The sequence below is a fragment of the Nuphar pumila genome, chromosome 4 (genome assembly GCF_984573655.1).
Source record: "Nuphar pumila chromosome 4, dmNupPumi1.hap1.1, whole genome shotgun sequence".
Classification (NCBI taxonomy): Eukaryota; Viridiplantae; Streptophyta; class Magnoliopsida; order Nymphaeales; family Nymphaeaceae; genus Nuphar; species Nuphar pumila.
In genome coordinates, this window is record NC_143252.1 from 144,432,818 (window position 1) to 144,453,520 (window position 20,703).

Consider the following 20,703-nt stretch of genomic DNA (forward strand, 5'->3'; position numbering starts at 1 on the left):
TTTTCATTTGTATGAGATTCAGCCAGACTTTAAATCTAATGAGATTTTAAAGATTAATCTCTTTTGAACAATTTTTTCACTTTTAAAGAACACAACAAAACGTTAAGGTCTCTTGTTTTGCTTGTAGGCTTTGACCTTGCAGCAGAAGATGCGCTCTCTAGGTTTAGCATTAGTCATTAACGTCCGCTCAACTCGGCGACCATCACAAGTTGCTCATATAAGATCAGCGGAACCCTAATGTTGGTTCGGATTTTCCAATTCCTCAAATCTGAATCAAAGCATCCGAACTCCCCAGTGTTCAAACCAGTGACGGTTTATCCCCCCCCCTCACATATCTTGCTCACTTATCACACGCCACGTGTACGGTCACACGCAAAAAAGAAAAATCTCACGACGTCTCGACAGGTCCATCCCTTGTCCACGAAAGTTTAGAGATACTCGTCTCTGCGTTTTACTCTTCGCGCGGGTGAGGAGGGCCAGAGAGCAAAGGGAGAAAAGAAAACCCCTCGATCCCGACCCTAACCCTAATCCGGTTCTTCTTCGTTGTTTATTTTTTTCGGCCTCAGAAGACAAAAAGAAAGGAGAGGAGAGAAAGAAAACCCTAGTAATCCCCGATTTGAGGGCTTCCTCCATCGGTAGAAGCCCTAAATCTAAAGATCATAATCGTTATTGTTATTCATTCTTGTCGATCAGTTTCTTTATCCGGAATCTCGCCATGGCGAAGGAGGAGCCGTCTTCTCACAGGAAGCATCGCAGATCGGGCGACGGCAGCGAGAGCGAGAGCGACTCGAAGCGGCGGAAGCACCACAGCCGGAGCGGCCGGCATCATCATCACCCGCATAGGAGCAAACACAGGTACGACGATGAGCAAGAAGACGGCGTCGATCCACCGGCCGATCGTCGTGCGGCGGTTGCTTGCGTCGACTACGAGAAGGAGGAGGGCGAGATACTTGAAGACGAGGACGGGGGAACTGGGGGTGTTCAGAAGATGGCGGCGGATTCGGAGGTGGAGTCTGGGGAGATCAAGTCGGATGAAGCCATGGAGGACGCCTCCAGCCTGAAGGCTGCTGATGAGGTGAGTTTTCTGGTTGTCTCGCTGATGCGACATCGTCATTAGCCAGGTTATGGACTTTTAATGCTTTGAACACTGTCTTTCTGTTCTATTGTTCTGGATGGAACTTGATAAGTTTGGTTAGGAAGGGATACTTTTGCTAGTAGTTGTCAAATTCCAAATACTCTCTCCTCGTTAGCTGGATTTAATGCTTTTAGATTTTTAATGATTCGGACACCGTTTTGTTTCCTGCAATGGCCGGTGGAGGTTCTTAATTCTGTGGTTGTTGATGTTATTTGATAACGTTGGCTACGAAGGGATCGTTCTGCTAGTGGTTATTCAATCGTTTTATTGTGTTGAATTTTGTGTTGTGGATATGTTAAATGAATGAATTGATCATGACTTGGAGAGTCTTGATCTTGGATTCGAATCACGGTGCTCGTGTTATTGTTGCTTACGCCGCTACTCTCAGAGAGCTGCCTGGACTTTTCACGTTTTAGTTGCTTATGTTTTATCATCAGACTGTAATATGTCCCTAGTGTAGAAGCTCTGACTGTGCTTAGTAATTTCTTCTTTGTATGTGTTGATTCATGGCTCAGGTATTTGGACCACGATTTTTTGTGTATGATATAACCTCCTCTTCATCAAGTCAGTGCATGGAAAATGTTGCATATCAAGTTCATAATAAACGTTGGAGATTGCTTCAGTTTGAGATGGACTTAATTAATTATTTTCTGGTCGTGTCATGGAGACAATTGCTTGTAGCTAAACATCGTTTCTGCCCGATATTGATTTGATGTTCCTGAGATGAGTTTGTTGGATAAAAAAGTAGTTGTAAGTGGTGAAATGGAGCACAATTTCACGTGAGTAGTGGGAAATTTTTGATGGAGCTGGTGAATTTGCGTGTAATGCATGCTAGAATCTAGACCATGCCACTACTTGTCCTGATCACTGCCGGTCAGTGGTCTGTTAGAGCCTCTAAATATTTATGATTTGTGATTGAGTGTCTGTTTTGTTGGTTTTATACCGACCCCAGAATGGAACAAATTTTTTTTTTTTGATGTAATGAGCATGTAAACATTTATTTTATTTTACATAGGCCCATGAATTGAGCATTGTTTCCTAATAGTATATGGATGCAGTTTTTTGTAGGGCTTTCGTTTCTTTCCAGTACTGTATCTTCTATTTGTTTGACTATTGTGTGCTTGCTGTATTGACAGGAGTTACATGTTAACAAAGAGAAGAGCCTGTCTGCCATGCAAGAGTTGCATGTTGGCAGTGAAAAAATTCCAAATGTTGAAAAAAATAGAATGCTTTTAGCAGATCTGGCAGCGGGTTATTCAGGGGACATGTCTCAGGAAGCCAATAATGCCTGTGACGATGGTTGTGTTGAAAAATGGAGATTAGATGAAGATGTGCGAGGTAGAAGTCGAGAGAGAAATGACCATGATTTTGAGCAGGAGAAAAGATTCAACCATGATGATAGGATTTGTACAAATGGAAGTTGGTATGTTATTGATAAAGAGGCACCTTCAGCAAGCCAGAAAACCTTGTCTGTGGAGTTGGGGGCTGGGAATTTAATGACTGGACATGAAGATGCTTTTCCAGGTAAATGTGATGAAGGGAAAAGGCTGGAACCATTGCTAGATTCATCAATTGGTCATGTTAGTTCGGAAATGAACTACGAATCTTGCAGAAGGAATGCTTTGCATGGAAATGATTCCAAGCATGCTGTCTTAAGTGTTGAAATAGAAGAGCATGGAACGGGCATCGGCACAGGCATTGACGTTGATGTTGGTGATCCATCTCTTCTTAAACCCCGTTCTCCAATTTCCAGAGATAGTTCAAGTTCAAGGAAATACAAAAATAGAGATTATTTTGCCAGCAAAAGCGAACACCCTGGTGATTCTACTTGTGACTTGGAAGGATTTGATGTAAAAGTTGATCCAGAATCGAAAGAATTTAAAATAAATGGTTTGAGAAATAAGAAGAGATCTTTGTCACCTGAATCCTCCAGTGATAAGTACGGGAGAAGGGTCCAGTCTCCATCTAATCATGTTGTTGCTCGTGACAGGGATCATTCAATATCTCATGATTATAAAAGGGAAAGGACATCCCAAACCAAGGATAATTTAGATGACAAAGATTATATACAGGTGTCTGATTCTCATGATTACCAGATAAGAATATCTAAGGATAAGGACCGAGCAAGACACTTGCATTCTAGAGAAGACACAAAGAATGTTGGAGACTGTGGCAAGTCTGTTAATCACCAAACACTTGAAAATAAAGAGGATTATCATGGTAGTAGGAATCATTATGTAGATATGGACAGGGAGCATGATTTCATTAGAGGTACTAGCAGGGATAGATCTCGAAATAGTGTTTCTATTAGGCATGGTGAACGAGAGAACAAACGTGACCAATGGGATAGGGGCCAGGAAAAGGACAGGGATATTGACAGGAACAGGCATGAATCTCGAGACAGGGACAGGGAAAGAGGTGGAGATAGGGAGTGGGGCAGGCACGATTCTCAGGACAGGGACAGGGAGAGAGACAGAGATAGGGAGAGGAACATGCATGATTATCGGGACAAGGTCAGGGACAGGGACAGAGATAAGGAAAGAAACATGCATGACTCTCGGGATAGGCCAAGGGACAGAGACAGGGGAAGAAACAAGCATGGTTCTAGGGAAAGGTCGAAGGAGGAGGATTTGGAAAAGGATAGAGATAGGGAAAAGAACAAGTACAGTTCTCACAATAAGGATGGAAAAAGGGAAATGGACAGGGATAGGGAAAGGGAGAGGGATAAGCGCATGGTTAAAGATAGGGAAAGAGATGGGGATGCTTTATCTAAACAATATAGACGTGATAGCCCAGAAGATCGCCATAGGCGTGGTATGTATAGTGATTCTAGGCATTCAAAATATGATGATCAAGAACGTGGAAGGTATAGTTCAAGAATGAAGGAACTGACAAGGGATCCGAGTGGTGTGAATATTGAGCAAGGCAAAGAAGCCATGATCAGGTGAATATCTATTGTACTATATGATTCATGTTTGTTTTCTCTGTGATTCTTGTGTCTTTTTGACGCTTGTTTTTATGTAGGGAGGAAGATGAGGGGGAAGAGTTTCAAGAGAGAATGGTTTTACAGCTTGCAGAAGAAGAAGAGGAAGATATTGACAGGATCAAAGAGGAAAGCAGAAAGAGGAGGCAAGCGATTCTTGAAAAGTACAAACAGCAACAACCCGAGGAACATGGTAGGGACATGTTCTTTGTTTTTTCATTGTATTTTTTGTATTTTTGTTTCCATGACTTTGTGTTGTAGCACTCATCATGATTTTAATGTTTTAATTCTACAGAGAAAACATCCAATAATAGTGAGAAGCATGGTGACGATTTGTTGCATGCAAGGGCTGCTGCAGCTCCTGTGCATCAGGGATCTGGTGCTTTTGAGATTAGACAGGATTCATCAGATCTCTGTGTTGCTGATCCAACATTTTGTGTTGGCAAATTGCCACTGCAGAATGGGGCCTTAAATTCGGAGAGGCCATCTGCTGAACGGGGATTGGATGGTACTTCTGCAAAGGTATATCAATGATATCATCCTTAATTTGAAATATATAAGGTGAAATCCTGTGTTGTTTCCTTTGTTGATCAAAATGTTCTGAGTTCCCATTATTGTTGATTTCAAAATCTTAATTTCATATTGTGCTTGCTTGTTTTACTATTTTGTTGTGACATTGGTGCTGAGGTATCCGAAGACCATGGTATGTTGAGGGAGTTGCACGACTTGCATGAATGCTTGCACATGCAAATGTGCTTGCGTGCTTGTGTGGGTTGGGTATGTGCAGATTGCTAGAGGCCCATGATTTAGGTTCTGGATTGCATGTGGCTGCATTTGTTAATGTTTATGATTAGAAAAGTTCTATTCTTCCATTTTATCATGGTTTTCTTATTTGGTCACTCTATGCAGAGTGAGAGTTCAGAAGATATGTTCTGCGATGACATTTTTGGAGAATCTCCTGCTGGCCTTCGGAAACCGGTAAAACTTGCTTCTAAAAAATGATCTATTCTTTGATGATTGCTTATTGATTTTTTCTTTTTGGTTGAATCTGGAACTGAAAGACTAAGCTTCCTTCTCTTTGTGCACATTTGGGCATGTGTGGCCAGATGTGTGTATTCTGACATGTATGATGTCGATATTGAGATCAGGATTGATATCTCTCATTCTTTGATAAATATACGTGGTGTGGATTAGCTAGATATGGATTTTTGGAAGTCAGCTGACTCAGCTCCCTCATAAATAACCGTAGATCATAAAAAATACGAACTTGATCATGAAACTTTAATTTGGCTCACTTTGTCGCATACAACATGAATATGCAGAGGCTGAATAGTTGGCCTAAAATTGATCCTTCACTGAGGCATCTTTTGCTATTTCCTTCTTGCGCAGATGATTAATGTACTCAGTTGTTTTATTTGTTACATGTGGCTCTGGTTCTTTTGGTGGATTTCCTTCTCTGCCCTTTTTACTTTAGAGATGAGAGCAACAAATTGAAGAACAGAAAGCCACATATCATTGTCATTCAATATTGTCTCAACAAGGATCTTATCGTAGAGGAGCTCTTCCAAAATGCTTTTTTAAAGTGTAGTAAAGGGCATTAGCAAAGAGTCCTAATTGCTATATGGAAGATTCACTTCATAGGCCTTTCAAGGAGTCCAATCCTGCAGTGTTTATCCGAATTCATAGTCCAAGACTCTGAATGCAGTATAACATGTAAGGGATTCCACATTGATTATATAGCTTGGTTTTGTCAATTTCACCGTGGCAAGTAGATGACCTATCTAGTCTGTACCTAGGTAAGGCCTTCTGAAAGTCCTTGCCTAGTTGAGTGCCTTGTCACAGTTAGTTGAGGCGATGTCTTGCCTAGCACCTGTAGCTTGTCTATCTTACAAATCATTTAATTTTGGTGGTTCTAAACAGCATGCTTTTGGTACCTCAAGAGCGTTGGGTATTGATGGGCCTCCAGATTAACAAGGACAGAAAGCATCTTTTTCATTATCATGAATGTATTAGGGCTGAAGGAGTGAATGCCATATGGTTTGACCTTTCTCCTTCAGATCTCTGTTTTCTGTGTTCTGGAAGAATCTTATTGAAATAAAATTGATTGGAAAAGCTTGTGGGTACCCAAATCAGCTACATGCAGCAACTGGGTTTGATATATTTCATGAGTTCCACAGAAGGCCTATGTACAGATGATAAGTCACACACTGCCACAATGTAAATTGGACAGATATAATCATTTTGTCTTTTTGAATGAAGAGAGTGGAGTTGAACCAACCTGCTATTTCCAGCATTTAAAACATTTCCTATTCATAAGTTCATAACATATCTGATTATAAGCTATTGTAACCAGTGTTGTGAAAATCGTTGAGGCGTAGCGAGGCGCTCCACCAAAATCTGAGGCGAGGCGCGTAAGCCTCAAGGCGCAAAGTATAAGCCTCAAATTTTTTTTATTAAAACTTTAAAAAAACTATAAAAATTATCCAAAATTATAAATAAATAAGAAATGCTTTATTGATGAAGCAACAACCAACAAAAAATAAAAAATCTCAAATAAGTACGGAAAAAATATGAGATTAACATGTAAAAGTAACATTAATGCAACAACTTGATCTATGTAAGTATCTAAGAAATAAAATATGAGCAATCATTCAATAAAAAATTAACATTAACAACCTATGTCACATGGGTGCGGGTGCGGGTGTGGGGATTCGGCACTTCCAAAAAACCCGGGTGCGGGGGTGCGGCAGGGGCAAAAATGTTATATATATATATATATATATATATATATATATAAAAGGGGGTCGGGGGTTCCCTCGACGCGGGTCGGGAGTCCAATTTTTTTTTGCTGGTGTGTGTGTTTGTTTGAAGACTCGTTACCCACGTTCTGCTTGTTGTGTACTTTGAGGCAACAAAACAAAATTGATGAAACAAAAGGATTGGCAATCCCAGCCTGCTGCGTTCTGCTGATTGTCATGATTCAATCATGTCTGAAACTCCCTGGTCTTCACGAAAAAAAATATAAGCGCAAGGTTTGATGTGGTTTGTTGGAGAGAGAGTCTTCATGAGGCCTACGACTCCACTGCCACGCCATAGGATTTTTCAAATTTCATTTTATATACCGATGCACATAGATGACATCTAAAAGAAATTTATTGGATTTGACATGTGAAAAAGAGAGGTCTACACAAGGCTACAGCTGGAGCACCAAGATACTAATAGTTTTTATTCTACACAAGGCTACATCTCGTCAGGAGAGCAATGAATACTAATAGCCAACAAGGCTACCACCATCATTATCATTTATTATGGAGAGAGAAAATCCTTTACGAAAAAGAAGGATCTGGATGGTTTTAAAAGTGCCCCTTTATAAAACAAGAGCAACAACTGTCAACATAATTTTTTTTTTAAAATTCCGCAGCCCATTTCACAAAGCAATTTTTTTTTTTAAAATAAATAAAAAAATGGACCGAAATGATCCTGGGTGCGATCAACGCACCCAGGATCGGGTTGACTTCACCCGATGCCGCACCCGCACCCGCATCCGTGTCGAGTCGCATCGACGCGGGTGCGACACCCTGCTAGCTGAATCCCTGTGACATAGTTAACAACAAAATGCATATTAGCACTAACAACATCATGTCATAATTAGAAAATGCATGTTAACATTAACAACCAAATGTTAATATATTTATCCAAAACTCTTCAAAATAAAAGTGTTAACATTTATAATTACAACTCAAAGACCCCCAAAACATATAAATGGCCATAGCTCTATAATATGAATTAGGGCCTAGGCTCTTCTTGTGACTCGTCATGATCAATATCTAAGTCTTCAATGCCATCATCTGAGGAATCCATATAAATAGGTTCTCCTTCATCTTTATTCTCTGACTCTTCATCATTTGCACTTTCTTCCTCCACGTCCTCGGTAACTTCTTTTGCTTTTCTTTTTCCTTCAATAAAAAACCATGTATTAAATACTTATGTTATGTAATTAAAAAATGTATTCATATTCATAACAAGGTAAAAGGAATATAGCTTTACCTCGATCTCTTGAAGACCTGGCTTGCGTAGAACCACTTTGTGAATCATGATGTGAAGTGACTTTTTCAATAGGCACATGCTCAATGGCATTTATGTCGAAGTTTGAATATAACCATGAATCCTCCAACCAATTGGGATCACTAGGCAACACTGGATCTTCCTTCTCCACAATCCACTCATCGTCCGAGTCTATATGATCTATACATATAGAGTCTTTGGTAACCCTCCTCTTCATATTTCTCTCTCTTAATTTCATATTGTACATTATAAAAACCAATGCATTCATCTTCTTTTGTTCAAGTCTATTCCTTCGTTTTGTATGTACCTATAATTTCAAATCATTGATAATCAATTATAAGATAATTAAACTTATAAAAATGAATTTAAAAATTAAAATACAAAGTCATAAACCAATGAGAAAATACTCCAATTCCTCTCACAGCCCGATGCACTGCACGCAAAACTTATAATTTGAATTGCAAAATTCATCAACTCAGGATTTTCGTGCCCAAATGAACTCCACCAATCAACTGCATTCAAATAAAACAATAAAAAAATGATAAAAACATTAATAATGTCATAATTAACAAAAACATAAAAAAATATTGACAAATAACAACATAATTGCAAACTTACCAGGACTTTTTTAATTTTCTTGTTGTAACCGCTGCCTCTCTACCAAACAACTCCTTTGCCTTTTTAAATGCATCGATTTGTGTTGTAATTTTCAACTAAATATTTGCATCAGAAACCAATTTTTCAATACAATCATAAAAGTCACTCATCACTTCTCCATCCGGGTTGAAATTGTCAGCATAATGAAAATGTAGATTTAAATAATAGGCAGCTGCATGTAAAGGCTTATGAAGTTGCAAGTCTCATCGTCTATCAATGATATCCCAAATAGGTTTATATTTCCTTTCAACCTTGTCAAGGTTTGAAGCAATTTCTTCATTTGATCTATCCATTGCCTCATACAAAAATCCCATAACAGGTTCATCTGTATCAACTAATCGCAACACTTTCACGAGAGACCGTGTAGCTTTAATTACATATGATATGCAACCCAAAACTTATGATCATTAAGAACAATATAAGAAATGCTTTTAGCATCAGATTTCTTATAGTAATTAGATGATCTAAAATTTGAAGATAAGAACATCGACTTTAACTCTTTCTTATAACATCCAATACTATGAAGTGTGAGATATGTTGTGGCAAAATGAGTGATGGTAGGACGTACAAGTTTTTTCTTCTTTGTGAACTTTCTCATCAAATTTATTACCCATGCATGACTATAAATGTATCTTGTAATTTTTTTGCCTTTTTCGCTGCTTTTTTAAAAATTGATATATTTCCAATATCTTCTAACATAAGATCCAAGCAATGCGCTGCACATGGTGTCCAAAAACATGTTTTTCCTGCTGTTAACATATTCCCAGCTGCCACATAATTTGGTGCATTATCTGTAATGAATTGCACCACATTACTTTCACCAACTTCTTTAACAACTTCTTCAAACAACTTACACAAATTTGCACCAGTTTTTTCCATGTCGCTGATATCAACAGACTTCAAAAATACTGTCTCAGATGAGCTGTTCACAAGAAAATTAATTAAGTTTCTTCATTTTTCATCTGTCCAACTATTTGCCATAATGCTGCAACCAACCTTTGGCCATTTATTTTTGAATTCTTTTAAAATTTCGTGAGTACAATCAACCTCGTCCTTCAAAATCCACGTTCTGAAATTGTGATAACAAGGTGGTTTGAACCCTCGCCCATAATTTGCAATAGCTTCTACCATTGCACCAAAATATGGACTGTTGTAAAGATTAAATGATAAGGCATTTGCATAAAAAAATCTACCAATGGCACACCATATATTTTTTCTTTCATCCTTTTTGAAATCTGTGTTTATTGTGGTTTGTCGTGCTTCTTTGTTCACAAAGAGGTTCATAGGACCACCTGTGCTTGTTTTTGTATCACTACATGATCCACTGGTTTCTTTATTTGCATTATCGTCAGTTGATGATCCAAAATAAACACTTCTCCCGATATCCAACTTGTTTTGTTCTTCCTCTTGTTTCTTTTGCTTCTGATCCTTTAGATGATTCTGAAAAAATCTTTTCACATCAGGTGGAACTGCTTCACACATGCTTACACCATATTTTGTGTCAGCTAAATGATGCTTTAACCTATAGATGCCTCCCGTAGTCTGTTTATGACATTTATTGTAAATTACATCTCCTACGAGTTTGAGATCTTTAGTGAGATTTAGAACTTTAACTCCATGATCCCATTCTACATCTTTTTCCATTGTTTAACTGCAAAAATACATATAACAAAATATATATTAACATAAAAATTAGATTCATATTCAATAAGAATCTATGTCACACGGACTCGGCTAAGGAGGTGCCGCACCCGAGTCGACACGCCCCGACACAGGTGCGGACTCGGATGCGGCTTCGCACTCGGCCCGGACTCGGTCAACGAGTCCAGGCCGAGTCTCTCCACATTTTGGACTCGGTCAACTTTGACCAAGTCCAAAAATGTCCCTAAAAAACCAATGTTTTATATTTTTTATTTAAAAATATATATATAAAAAGATGTACAGTGCTGTGACAGTGCTGCAGTCACAGTCTGTGCAGTGTGCACAGTCACACACAGTGACTGTGCACAGACACACAGACTGTGCTGTGGCATTTTAAAAATAAAATAAAAGTATATATATATATATATATATATATATATATATATATATATATATATATATATATATATTTTGCCGAGTCCCCGTGTCCAAAAATTTTAAAATTGTGCCGCACCCGTGTCGCACCCGCACCCTTGTGACATAGATAAGAATCAATATATATAAATTGAAAACTAATGGAAACACAAGCGCATGAAGTCAGTGAGAACTAAAAAATTATTAGTTTAATTTTTTTTTTATTTAGGAACCAATTTGAATTACTTGCCACTAAAAGTTGAATATAGAAAAAACTAACAATGTATTCAATGTGAATGATAACAGATCATGGGCAAAGCTAAGTAAATGGGCAAAGATTCAATATGAATGATAACAGATCATGGGCAAAGCTAAGTAAACCCTACCAGATTACACATGTAGTAAGCATTGAAGTTGCAACTCTGACCTCAATGAATGTGAATACATAAGGTCAATTCAAATATAAACAAATTTTATGAAATAAAAGACATAGTTACAATGCAAAGATTTAGAATTTTTCCCCTTGCAGTAAGGGGGTCCGGGGGCTTCCCCCCGACGCATTTTATTTGTTGGCCCAATCAGATTTCTCCTGTCTCTCTCTCTCTGTACTTTTGTTCTTTGCTATTTTTTAATTATAAATGTTTTTTGTTTGAAAATAATTATTTGTTGCAATTATTGAGCTATCGGTCGGCTTCCCACTCCATTTTCCTTCATTTATTGATTATTTTAAATGAACAATTTTTATGATGATTGATTGCAAAATGATGTGTGCACACGTGTCGTGCACCTATGTTTGAGCTTTGAATTCCACTCTCTCTCAGCCTTTGACTGAAAAGGCTGTTTGTTAATACACACCCTGCTCTCTTTCACTTTTGTAGCTAGTTAATTGTCTTTATACTTGGTAGGCATACTTTTTTGATAATTCAATTACTTTATCAAAGTATTTAAAGGCAAAATTTACAAAAAGACCTCCAAACCTAACACTATTTGTGAAGCACGCAAGTTTCATTCTGCATTTTACTGTTTTTTTTTCATTAAGGTTACTGTCACTGGCCTATTTTCTTCAATAAGCCAACGCGGCACGACGGTCCTTCCTTACCGCCACAAGCCTACTTGTCAGCTTGCTTGCCATTCGCGAAAGCTTGTAATAAGAGTGCAAGAGAGCAAGAGAGAATAGAGGGATAAAAATTGTAATCACAAGAAGCAATCACAACGAGAGTGAACAAAAGAAAACTCAAAGCATTTAATTCATTCACAATTTTGCCCGAGGGCTATTACAATTCAAGCATACGGGCTGTCCCTTTGAGGTATCGATTCACCTGAACCGGGCAGTTTACATCAGACTCATCAGACTCAACAAAAGCAAAACAGACTCTAAGCGCAACTTTACAATGTAAGAAGCAAAGGAAAGTGTTGAAAATGAGAGTACATCTTTCATAAGGTGAACTATAGTTCATGACCACCACCGAGTGAATTGTATTGGTCCTATTGGATGCTTGGTCATAACTCATGGCGTATAGCTGACATGGAGAATCTGGTCTGCACTGTGCTGCCATTACTGATACTGGGTGTGTTGGTGGTGCTATGGTTTGGGGAAGTCAACTTGATTTGCAAAAGTTCCATTGAACCTTGTTAGTGTTGTTGACTAGATTCACTTGTTTCGTTCCTGCATTATGCTTTGAGCACTCTTTCAAGACTTGCTGTTACTAGTTCCTATCTACTTACATCTGTAGAGCATCCCAATATGTATACATTTGCTTCCACTCTAACTGAAATTTATGTTGATCATATATCGTAGATTTTTTTTGTGAGAGACGAGAGAGAGTACAGGCATGTGAGAGACGAGACGAGAGAGAGAGAGAGACGACGTACCTATTTTCTGGGCTCGACCACGAAAGAGAGAAGCTGAGAGAGAGAGAGAGAGAGAGAGAGAGAGAGAGAGAGAGAGAGAGAGAGAGAGAGAGAGAGAGAGAGAGAGAGAGAGAGAGAGAGAGAGAGAGTGCAAAAATAAAAGCTTAGGGCCCCCAACCCTAATTAGGGTCGGGCGCTCTTTGTTTATACCCCAACTTTTAGTCAAATTAGGGCTTTGACCCTCATTTGACCAAAATCAGTAAAGGCGTATACACCTCATTTTGAGGCGTGCCTCGCCTCGAGGCATGTGCCTCAAGGCGTATGAGGCGCACACCTTGGGGTTTTTGCATTTTATTCATGCGCCTCAAGGCATAAAGCCCCTTGCCTTGAGGTGAGGCGCGCTTTTTGCGCCTTGACGCACGTTTTTAATAACACTGATTGTAACTCTTTAGAATAATTTACTTTAAGAAAGTAATATCTTATCTTATTCTACCCATCCAACTAGATTTTCAAATGATCTATTTGATAGAAAGGGATTTCAAATGATTTGTTCTTTATTTGGTTCTTGACACATGACCCTTTTTGTTCTCTTATAACACATTGATTTGCAGGGAAGAGGTGATGGCCTGCAAATTGATAAAAGCGGCCTTCATGACAATTGGGACGATTCGGAGGGCTACTATAGTAAGTCTTATATCAAACTTATAATCTTTGTCTTTCCTCATGCTATTTATTATTTGTCATGGACTTTGTTGTAATCATGAGAGGATTTCAGATCATAAAATAACATAACCAGTGAGATTCCTGCTTAACTTTTGGTGCTTCTTTATTATTTCACCCACTTTGACTTCACACAGACTTGCCTGGCCACATTTATATTGTTGACTTGACCCCACATAGATGGAACGTGTCTTGACTGCCCATGAAGGCTTGCCTTTAATCATCAAATTTTTGTATGCATGAGACATGGAATGGGATATCAGACAGGTTATAATTAGTAATGATTGGGACTGTAAGTTAATTGGTTCCAACATAAATAAATCCTTTTCCAGTATGTTTCTGAGTCAAATCGTGTTGTGACAGCAGCTTCTGCTAAAGTGTATTTGTTAATTCACACTTTTTTTGGCGATCCATCACTTTGGCTGGATAGATATGCATCCTGGTATATGTGTGTTCTGGCTCTCACAGGGGATGGTCATGCTTCACTAGTTATTGCATCTTTATTGTCAAGACATGTTTTATCCTATGATGTGCCTTTCCCGGTTGATTATGCGTTCACTCTGTGCATATCTTTTATCTTCTTGAGACATTTTTGATCTTCTAATTTGATTTTATGAGCTGGCCTAACATCTTCACATGTGGTCCTTATCTGATTGTTTTCCCTCTCATAATTGTTCATTTACATCTCTATTAGGTTACCGAATAGGGGAAGTGCTTGATGGCCGATATGAAATTACGGCTGGTCATGGAAAAGGTGTTTTTTCAACTGTTGTTCGTGCAAAGGATATTAAGGTTGGGAAAGGAGATCTTGAGGAAATAGCTATTAAAATTATACGTAACAATGAGACCATGTAAGTATAGTTTCATTGTTGTGGTACTATGTTTTATTGCATGGATTGTGATGTTCTGATTAGTTCTCTTGGTATGGGCTTCCTTTCTTTGTCAAAGGTACAAGGCTGGTATGGAAGAGGTGAACATTTTGAATAAGCTTGTTGGTGCTGATCCAGAGGATAGACGACATTGTGTTAGGTTTTTATCAAGTTTCAAATATCGTAACCATCTTTGTTTGGTTTTTGAATCTCTTCATATGAATCTTCGTGAAGTTCTGAAGAAGTTTGGTCGCAATATTGGCCTTAAACTAACTGCTGTGAGGGCATATGCAAAACAGCTTTTCATTGCATTGAAGCACCTTAAGAATTGTGGTGTTCTGCACTGTGACATTAAACCTGACAACATGTTGGTATGCCCTCATTTTCCTAACATCCATTCCTCTATTTAGAATTTTAAATAGAAAAAAATGGAGTTTCTACTAGCCTGGATAAATAATTATAAGAAAGTTGAAGTTGAGCTACAGAAAATTGCTTGTATCTCAATTCTGTATTTGGATTTGTTAGCTTTGAGATGTGTTGTCTTTTTTGGTGGTATGAAAAAGGAAAAACCAACTATATATTTTCGGTCTTGAATTGATCAGTGGCTACTTACTGACTGCTTGGTTCTTTATTTAGGTGAATGAGGCTAAGAATGTGCTGAAACTTTGTGATTTTGGTAATGCTATGTTTGCTGGAAAAAATGAGATTACACCATATCTGGTTAGCCGTTTTTATAGGGCCCCTGAAATCAGTAAGTTCTGTATTTATATCTGTTCATTTTATTTTATTGGTTATTTGATTTTGTTGCGAGTAGTAGTTAGAAATTTGCTGCGATATACTGGAGGAATTGTTAATAGACTGAATTGCTTGTGATAGAACAGTTTATTGTTTGTGAATTATTTTTAACCCCTTTTTGCACTGCAGTTCTGGGCTTGCCGTATGACCATGCTTTGGATATATGGTCAGTCGGTTGCTGCTTGTACGAACTGTCTACAGGAAAGGCCCTTTTTCCGGGTCCATCAAATAATGACATGCTTCGACTTCATATGGAATTAAAAGGCCCTTTTCCTAAGAAGATGCTGAGGAAGGTGTGTGATTCTTAGTGTGCAGAGTGTGGTTTTATTTTGAATACAAGAACATTATCAGGTTACCACTGACTGTAATGAAACAATGAGGAATACAATGATAAGGCCACTAAGGGCATACAAGAATCAAAGCAATGTGCACAAGCACGAGCCCACCAAGGGACAATACATAAGCCACTTAATGGCAAATACACAAGTTCAAAATACACACAATAGCCACTAATGGGCAAGAACAAGAGAGCACAACACTATCAAAAAATATGGATTTTATTCACGTAATATGCTTAAGAGAAGCACATAAATAACAAGAGAATCTCTTTTTATAGAGCAAGCAACCACTAGTCCAACTGCTAGTTGGGCTAGTCCCCAATGGCTAGAATAGAAAAAAAAAACAAAAACAAAAACAAAAAATAATAAAAAAAGACAAAGTGCCCCTAATGAGAACTACCTATTACACATTTAGTAAAAGACTAAAATTCCCTAAGGGGCATAACCTATTACATTTACAAAACAGCCATATATATATATATATGTATACACTATTGCTGACATCCTTTTTTTTGCTGCCTTTATTCTAGGGAGCCTTTACAGATCATCATTTTGATCAAGATCTGAATTTCCATGCCACTGAAGAAGATCCCGTTACAAAGAAGGTAAAGTTTATTTCAATGTCATATATTTGTGATTGACTTATCTGTTGCAGAATCAGTTTTATCTTTTCAATTTTGATGATAAAGGTCCTTGTGTGGAGGTGCATGTCTGCACCCATGCATGCGCAGTGTCCTTGGTGTTAATTTTAAAAATAGTGTTATTAAAGTTTATTTTGTAAAATGTTAATAACTCAAAGATATTGTGATATTTAGAAGCTCTAAAGCAAAAGTATTGCATTAATGTCATGATATTATTGCAATGATTTCCAAGAATTTGATTATATTAATTTTTAAATTTTAACATGATTATTATTTTTAATATCCTGAGACTTTCCCATGAAAGCCGCCTACTTGGTCTTCCATAAAACCCTCACGGATATTGTTGTGATTTTGGTGAATATGATATTAGTGTATACAATATATATGTTACAGATGCACACATGCACACACATGGTGCATGTGTGATAGAGAGGAAAGACAATTTATTTACTAGTAATTTCATTGTTGCTGCAGACTGTGAAGAGACTGCTCATGAACATTAAGATGAAGGATATTAGTAGTCTTATTTCAAGCTATCCTGGGGAGGATCCCAAGATGCTGGCCAATTTCAAAGATCTGCTTGATAGAATCTTTGTGCTAGATCCAGAAAAAAGAATGACAGTATCTCAAGCACTGAGTCATCCATTCATTACGGGCAAGTGAATAAAGATGCTGATTTTCTGACCCAGAACTGCTGTTGAGTTAGCTATACATTTCAATCTTTTATTCTGTTCATCTGATGATTGGGCATTTGCTTGTCTGTATCTTTGCTGTCCGGACCAAGAGCAAACAATGCAGACTTCTTGGTGAGGATGAACCTGAGACAACCATTTGGGAGAGCTATCCTACTTGGCGAGTCTTTTCAGTCGAATATGTTCTGTTTCTATTGTAAGATAACTCGCCAAAGGCGTTTTCATCTTCTTGTAAATCATTTATGATAATGAGCTCTATGAATGTGTACACTTTTTTCCAGTCTTTGAATTCCTTGAACCTCGGATTATGACTGAAAACACAGGTTTTGAATGCATTGTGTATTTATTGTGACAATTCAAATTTAAATTGGGGATAATCAGACCTACCTCATTTAGTGCCTTCTTGGAAAAGAATAGTTTATCTAGCCTTTATTCTTTGCTTTTTGTGTATATCACTGTTCTGAAAAAAAGAAAAAAAAACTGTGAGCTACTTGGGCACTTCATTCTGGTTTGTATCGAGCAGTGTTAGCATGTTTGTGTTTTAAATGAAATGATACTTCGTTTTTTATTCTCTAGATAAACCTCTTTCCTTGAGTTGTTTTCTTTTAGTCCTGGAGGGCGCTAATTGTGTCTCTCATTCAGGGTTTCTGGCAGTTCTCTGAGGCAGATATATCAATGCTTTTGATGCTTAGAGGGCAGCAGCAAGAAGGTACCCTGGTTTGTTTGCTGGGTAGCTCAGTACTCAAAAGTTTAGTGTATGCTCTAGCTGTAGATTGTGATAGACTTTTCGGAGTGATTGGTCTGTCCTTTCTCAACTATCTGAGCTTTTGGGCTATTAAATGTTTCCTTATACTAGAAGCATAGCTTCAGGGTCTCCATTAGTCCCGTTTGTGGTAGCCTCTGTGAAGGTGTCATTGTCTACTGTTTAGTTTGTAATTTATGTGGTTAATAAGAAATAGTTTCTTTCTCTTTATAATATGCTCGTTGCTGTTATACATCTTCCCAAGCTGATATTCATTTGGTGGTTCTGGAGGCTTTTTGGACTGGAGATGGGATGGGCGCGTGGCTCTTGTGATGCAGCACTGATTATTTGGTGAATGGTCCACTGCTCTCTTATGATTTTATTCCACCAATGATGTTTTATAGTTTTTATAATACAAATTGAATATAATTTCATCAAAGATTAGCTATTACTATAGAGCTATCATCATTTATCTTTCCTTTTTTAGCAAAAATTCTTCTGACATGATGTACTGCCTTTTTATTATAGGGCGGATGACTGCTGTTGTCTTTTAGATGCTGTAAGTATTCAAACTTCATCTTGCACGTTGTATGTCTTTTTCCTTTGTGAGATTATGTTCATCCTGATATTTGCTTCTTTCTGCTGCATTTATAGGAGTTCTTGAATTTTAACAGCCTTAGATCTGTTCCCTGGTCACTTGTGCTTAAAATACACATTGCTGAAGTATTACTACTGGAAGCTCTATGGTTTCTTCTTGCCTGTTTCGTCCCCAGTCCACTCGTATCAGTGCGAGTTTGCTTCTTGATACTTCTTTTCCTTGAGGTTGCTTTTGATGAGCTGGACAAATGCCGCCTGGACAAGCTGGGCAGCGTTGCATTGCATCCCTTAAAAATGAATGCTTGGGACTATCCTGCATGGGGCTGTGGTGTCCCCACTGTGTGGATTGTCCTGCTTATCAAACAAGCCTGAAAGTTTCTTAATGTTTGGGACGTTTCTTCAAAGTTTTTGTGTGTCATAAACTTGTTGTTAGACCCAACTGCACTCTGTTGGGCTTATTTCCCTTTTCCCATGGAACAATGTGTCCCAGTTGACTTGAGTTGCCAGAGTGGATGTATGTTGTTCGAGTCATTAGGAAATCATGTTTTGCCTGTCAGCTTGCCAAAGAAATGTAAGGCTGGTTAGCTTGTTTTGTTTTTGCTGCATCTGAACGTTTACTGAGACTGAGAGTGACCTGTGAACTTTTGGCCCGTATGGAAGCAATGCTCTTTTCTACAAATCTTGCTTCATGAATTTTTAGTAAAATTATTCTATCCGAAGATGTCTTTCATAGCACTGCTGCTTCAAACTTGAGGTTTTCTGTTTTGCCATACTCTGTTGTTTATTGAGGGTCCTGTGTGTCTAACTATTACAAGTGAAATGGTGCTACTTTTTTTTGTCTCCCTTCCTTTTATGCTTTACTATTGTTCTTGCTGCAGTCCCTTATATAGCTGTACGTATGATACAGGATCTCATACACATGATTCTGCAAATTTCATTGTACTAATTTAATCATGCCTCATTCACCCAACACTTCACTGTAGCTGCTCTTTAAGAGCAAAAATAAGTGCAAGTGCCATTTTCTAAAACCGGTATACTATGTCACAGACACGCCTGGGAGGTCACCGTACCCGTGTCTACATGGGGGCGGGTACCGGGTGCAGTGCAGGTACGCTGCAGGTCGGGTCCCACAGTGCACCGGATCGCGTCTGCGTTAAAACCTTGGTTTGACAAGGTCAGGGGGGGTGTATTTTGGGCTCGCCCCACCTGATAAAACCACCCCTCTCTCTGCTCTCCCGATGCCCTATACCCTCTCTCCCTCTCTCTCCTTGGTCTCGCTCTCAATTTTCCCCTCTCTCCCTCTCTCCTTGGTCTCGCTCTCAATTCGCCCCTCTCTCTCTCTCCCCCTCTGCTCTCGACTTCTCTCTCTTTCTCATCTCTCTCCCTCTCGATTCCCAATCTCTTCTCCCCCATCTTTCTTTCTCTCTCTCTCATCTTGCCCATCTCGTTTCCCCCCCTTTCTCTTTCTATCTCGTCTTCCCCCTTTCTTTTTATCTCTCTTTCTCTCTCTCGCGTGACACTCCAACGACCTCTGGGAATTGAAGCAGCTCACCTCGTGACACTCTAGTGACCTTTGACGGATGACTAAGAGGTAGGAGCATCTCTCAGCAACTGATATAGGGAGTTTTCAGTTTTTTGAGGGTGAGTAAAGCTGCAATCTCACGATTCCCAAAATTAGGAAACTCGTGAGTCTTTACTATATAACAGCAAACAATTACAACCAATAATGTTACATAGATGCCCTTAATAAAATAACAGCCATATACAATAAATGGGCAATAAGAAAAAATAAATTAATCATAAAAATGCACTCTGGATTGGATCAGTATCATAGACCCAACAGGATCCAACAACCATATATCACGTTCCAACAGCCTCCCTCAAGTTGTATGTATTAATAACCATAGACAACTTGGATTTAAGATACCATAACCTTTGCTTTGTCAACCCTTTCGTAAACAAATTAGCATTTTGCTTTTCTGTCTCAACAAACTTAACTTCTAATTCCCCATTTTCAATCTTGCTTCTAATAGAATGTTGATCTATCTCTATGTCCTTCCTCCTTCCATGATAGACAAGATTAAAAGATATTTTAATAGCACTTTGGTTGTTGTAGAACAATACTGATTTTGAAATCCTTTCACTCAAGTCACATGACACAAACTTAATCCATCCATGTCAATTCCGAAGATGCTGCAGCCATGGCTCTGTATTTTGCTTCGGTGCTTGATATCACTACTATCTTCTGTTTTCTATTGGACCAAGAGACTAAATTTTCACCAATAAAACACAATATCTTGAAATTGATCTCCACTCATCTGGATCTCCTGCCCAATCTGCATCATAATGTAATCCATCTCCCAACGTGCCTTTGAGATATCTTAGGATCTCTTCACCGCTTTCATGTGAGCGACTCTTGGCTGATGCATAAACTGACATACTTGATTAACTATATAAACTACATCGGGTATGGTGAAGGTTAAATATTATAACATTTTCACAATGCTTCGATATTCTGTCAGATTCTCATATAATTCACCTTCTTCCATTCTCAACTTCTGAT

At 38.4% G+C, this 20,703-nt stretch overlaps 2 protein-coding genes across 4 annotated transcripts; both read left to right on the plus strand.

The window, feature by feature from the left end:
- Positions 1 to 406: 406 nt before the first annotated feature.
- Positions 407 to 17,187, plus strand: LOC149841475 (uncharacterized). Of its 2 annotated transcripts, XM_090003868.1 has the most exons (12): positions 407 to 1,075; positions 2,272 to 4,079; positions 4,160 to 4,311; positions 4,414 to 4,640; positions 5,028 to 5,096; positions 13,358 to 13,430; positions 14,161 to 14,317; positions 14,415 to 14,706; positions 14,972 to 15,086; positions 15,260 to 15,423; positions 15,999 to 16,073; positions 16,584 to 17,187. In XM_090003868.1, the coding sequence occupies exons 1-12, from the start codon at positions 716 to 718 to the stop codon at positions 16,770 to 16,772; spliced, it is 3,681 nt and encodes a 1,226-aa protein (XP_089859994.1). In that variant the 5' UTR covers positions 407 to 715; the 3' UTR covers positions 16,773 to 17,187. The 2 variants fall into 2 exon arrangements, 1 of the variants encoding a protein (XP_089859994.1); XR_016431444.1 differs by lacking the exons at positions 15,260 to 15,423; positions 15,999 to 16,073; positions 16,584 to 17,187 and having other exon boundaries at positions 14,415 to 14,495; positions 14,570 to 14,706.
- LOC149841476 (uncharacterized) lies at positions 16,857 to 18,819 on the plus strand. Of its 2 annotated transcripts, none has more exons than XM_090003870.1 (5): positions 16,857 to 16,997; positions 17,444 to 17,510; positions 17,809 to 17,894; positions 18,072 to 18,102; positions 18,198 to 18,819. In XM_090003870.1, exons 3-5 carry the CDS (start codon positions 17,851 to 17,853, stop codon positions 18,510 to 18,512), a joined length of 390 nt encoding a protein of 129 aa, XP_089859996.1. In that variant the 5' UTR covers positions 16,857 to 16,997; positions 17,444 to 17,510; positions 17,809 to 17,850; the 3' UTR covers positions 18,513 to 18,819. The 2 variants fall into 2 exon arrangements, with proteins under 2 accessions (XP_089859996.1, XP_089859995.1); XM_090003869.1 differs by having other exon boundaries at positions 17,835 to 17,894.
- Positions 18,820 to 20,703: the final 1,884 nt, after the last annotated feature.

Coding starts and splice junctions, on each gene's coding strand:
- LOC149841475 (XM_090003868.1), top strand. CDS start 716: ATGGCGAAGGAGGAGCCGTCTTCTCACAGGAAGCATCGCAGATCGGGC. Junction 4,080..4,159: donor GGCAAAGAAGCCATGATCAG/GTGAATATCTAT, acceptor GTTTTTATGTAG/GGAGGAAGATGAGGGGGAAG. Junction 14,318..14,414: donor ATACGTAACAATGAGACCAT/GTAAGTATAGTT, acceptor TCTTTGTCAAAG/GTACAAGGCTGGTATGGAAG.
- LOC149841476 (XM_090003870.1), top strand. CDS start 17,851: ATGGGATGGGCGCGTGGCTCTTGTGATGCAGCACTGATTATTTG. Junction 17,895..18,071: donor GATGCAGCACTGATTATTTG/GTGAATGGTCCA, acceptor TTTTTATTATAG/GGCGGATGACTGCTGTTGTC. Junction 18,103..18,197: donor GCTGTTGTCTTTTAGATGCT/GTAAGTATTCAA, acceptor CTGCATTTATAG/GAGTTCTTGAATTTTAACAG.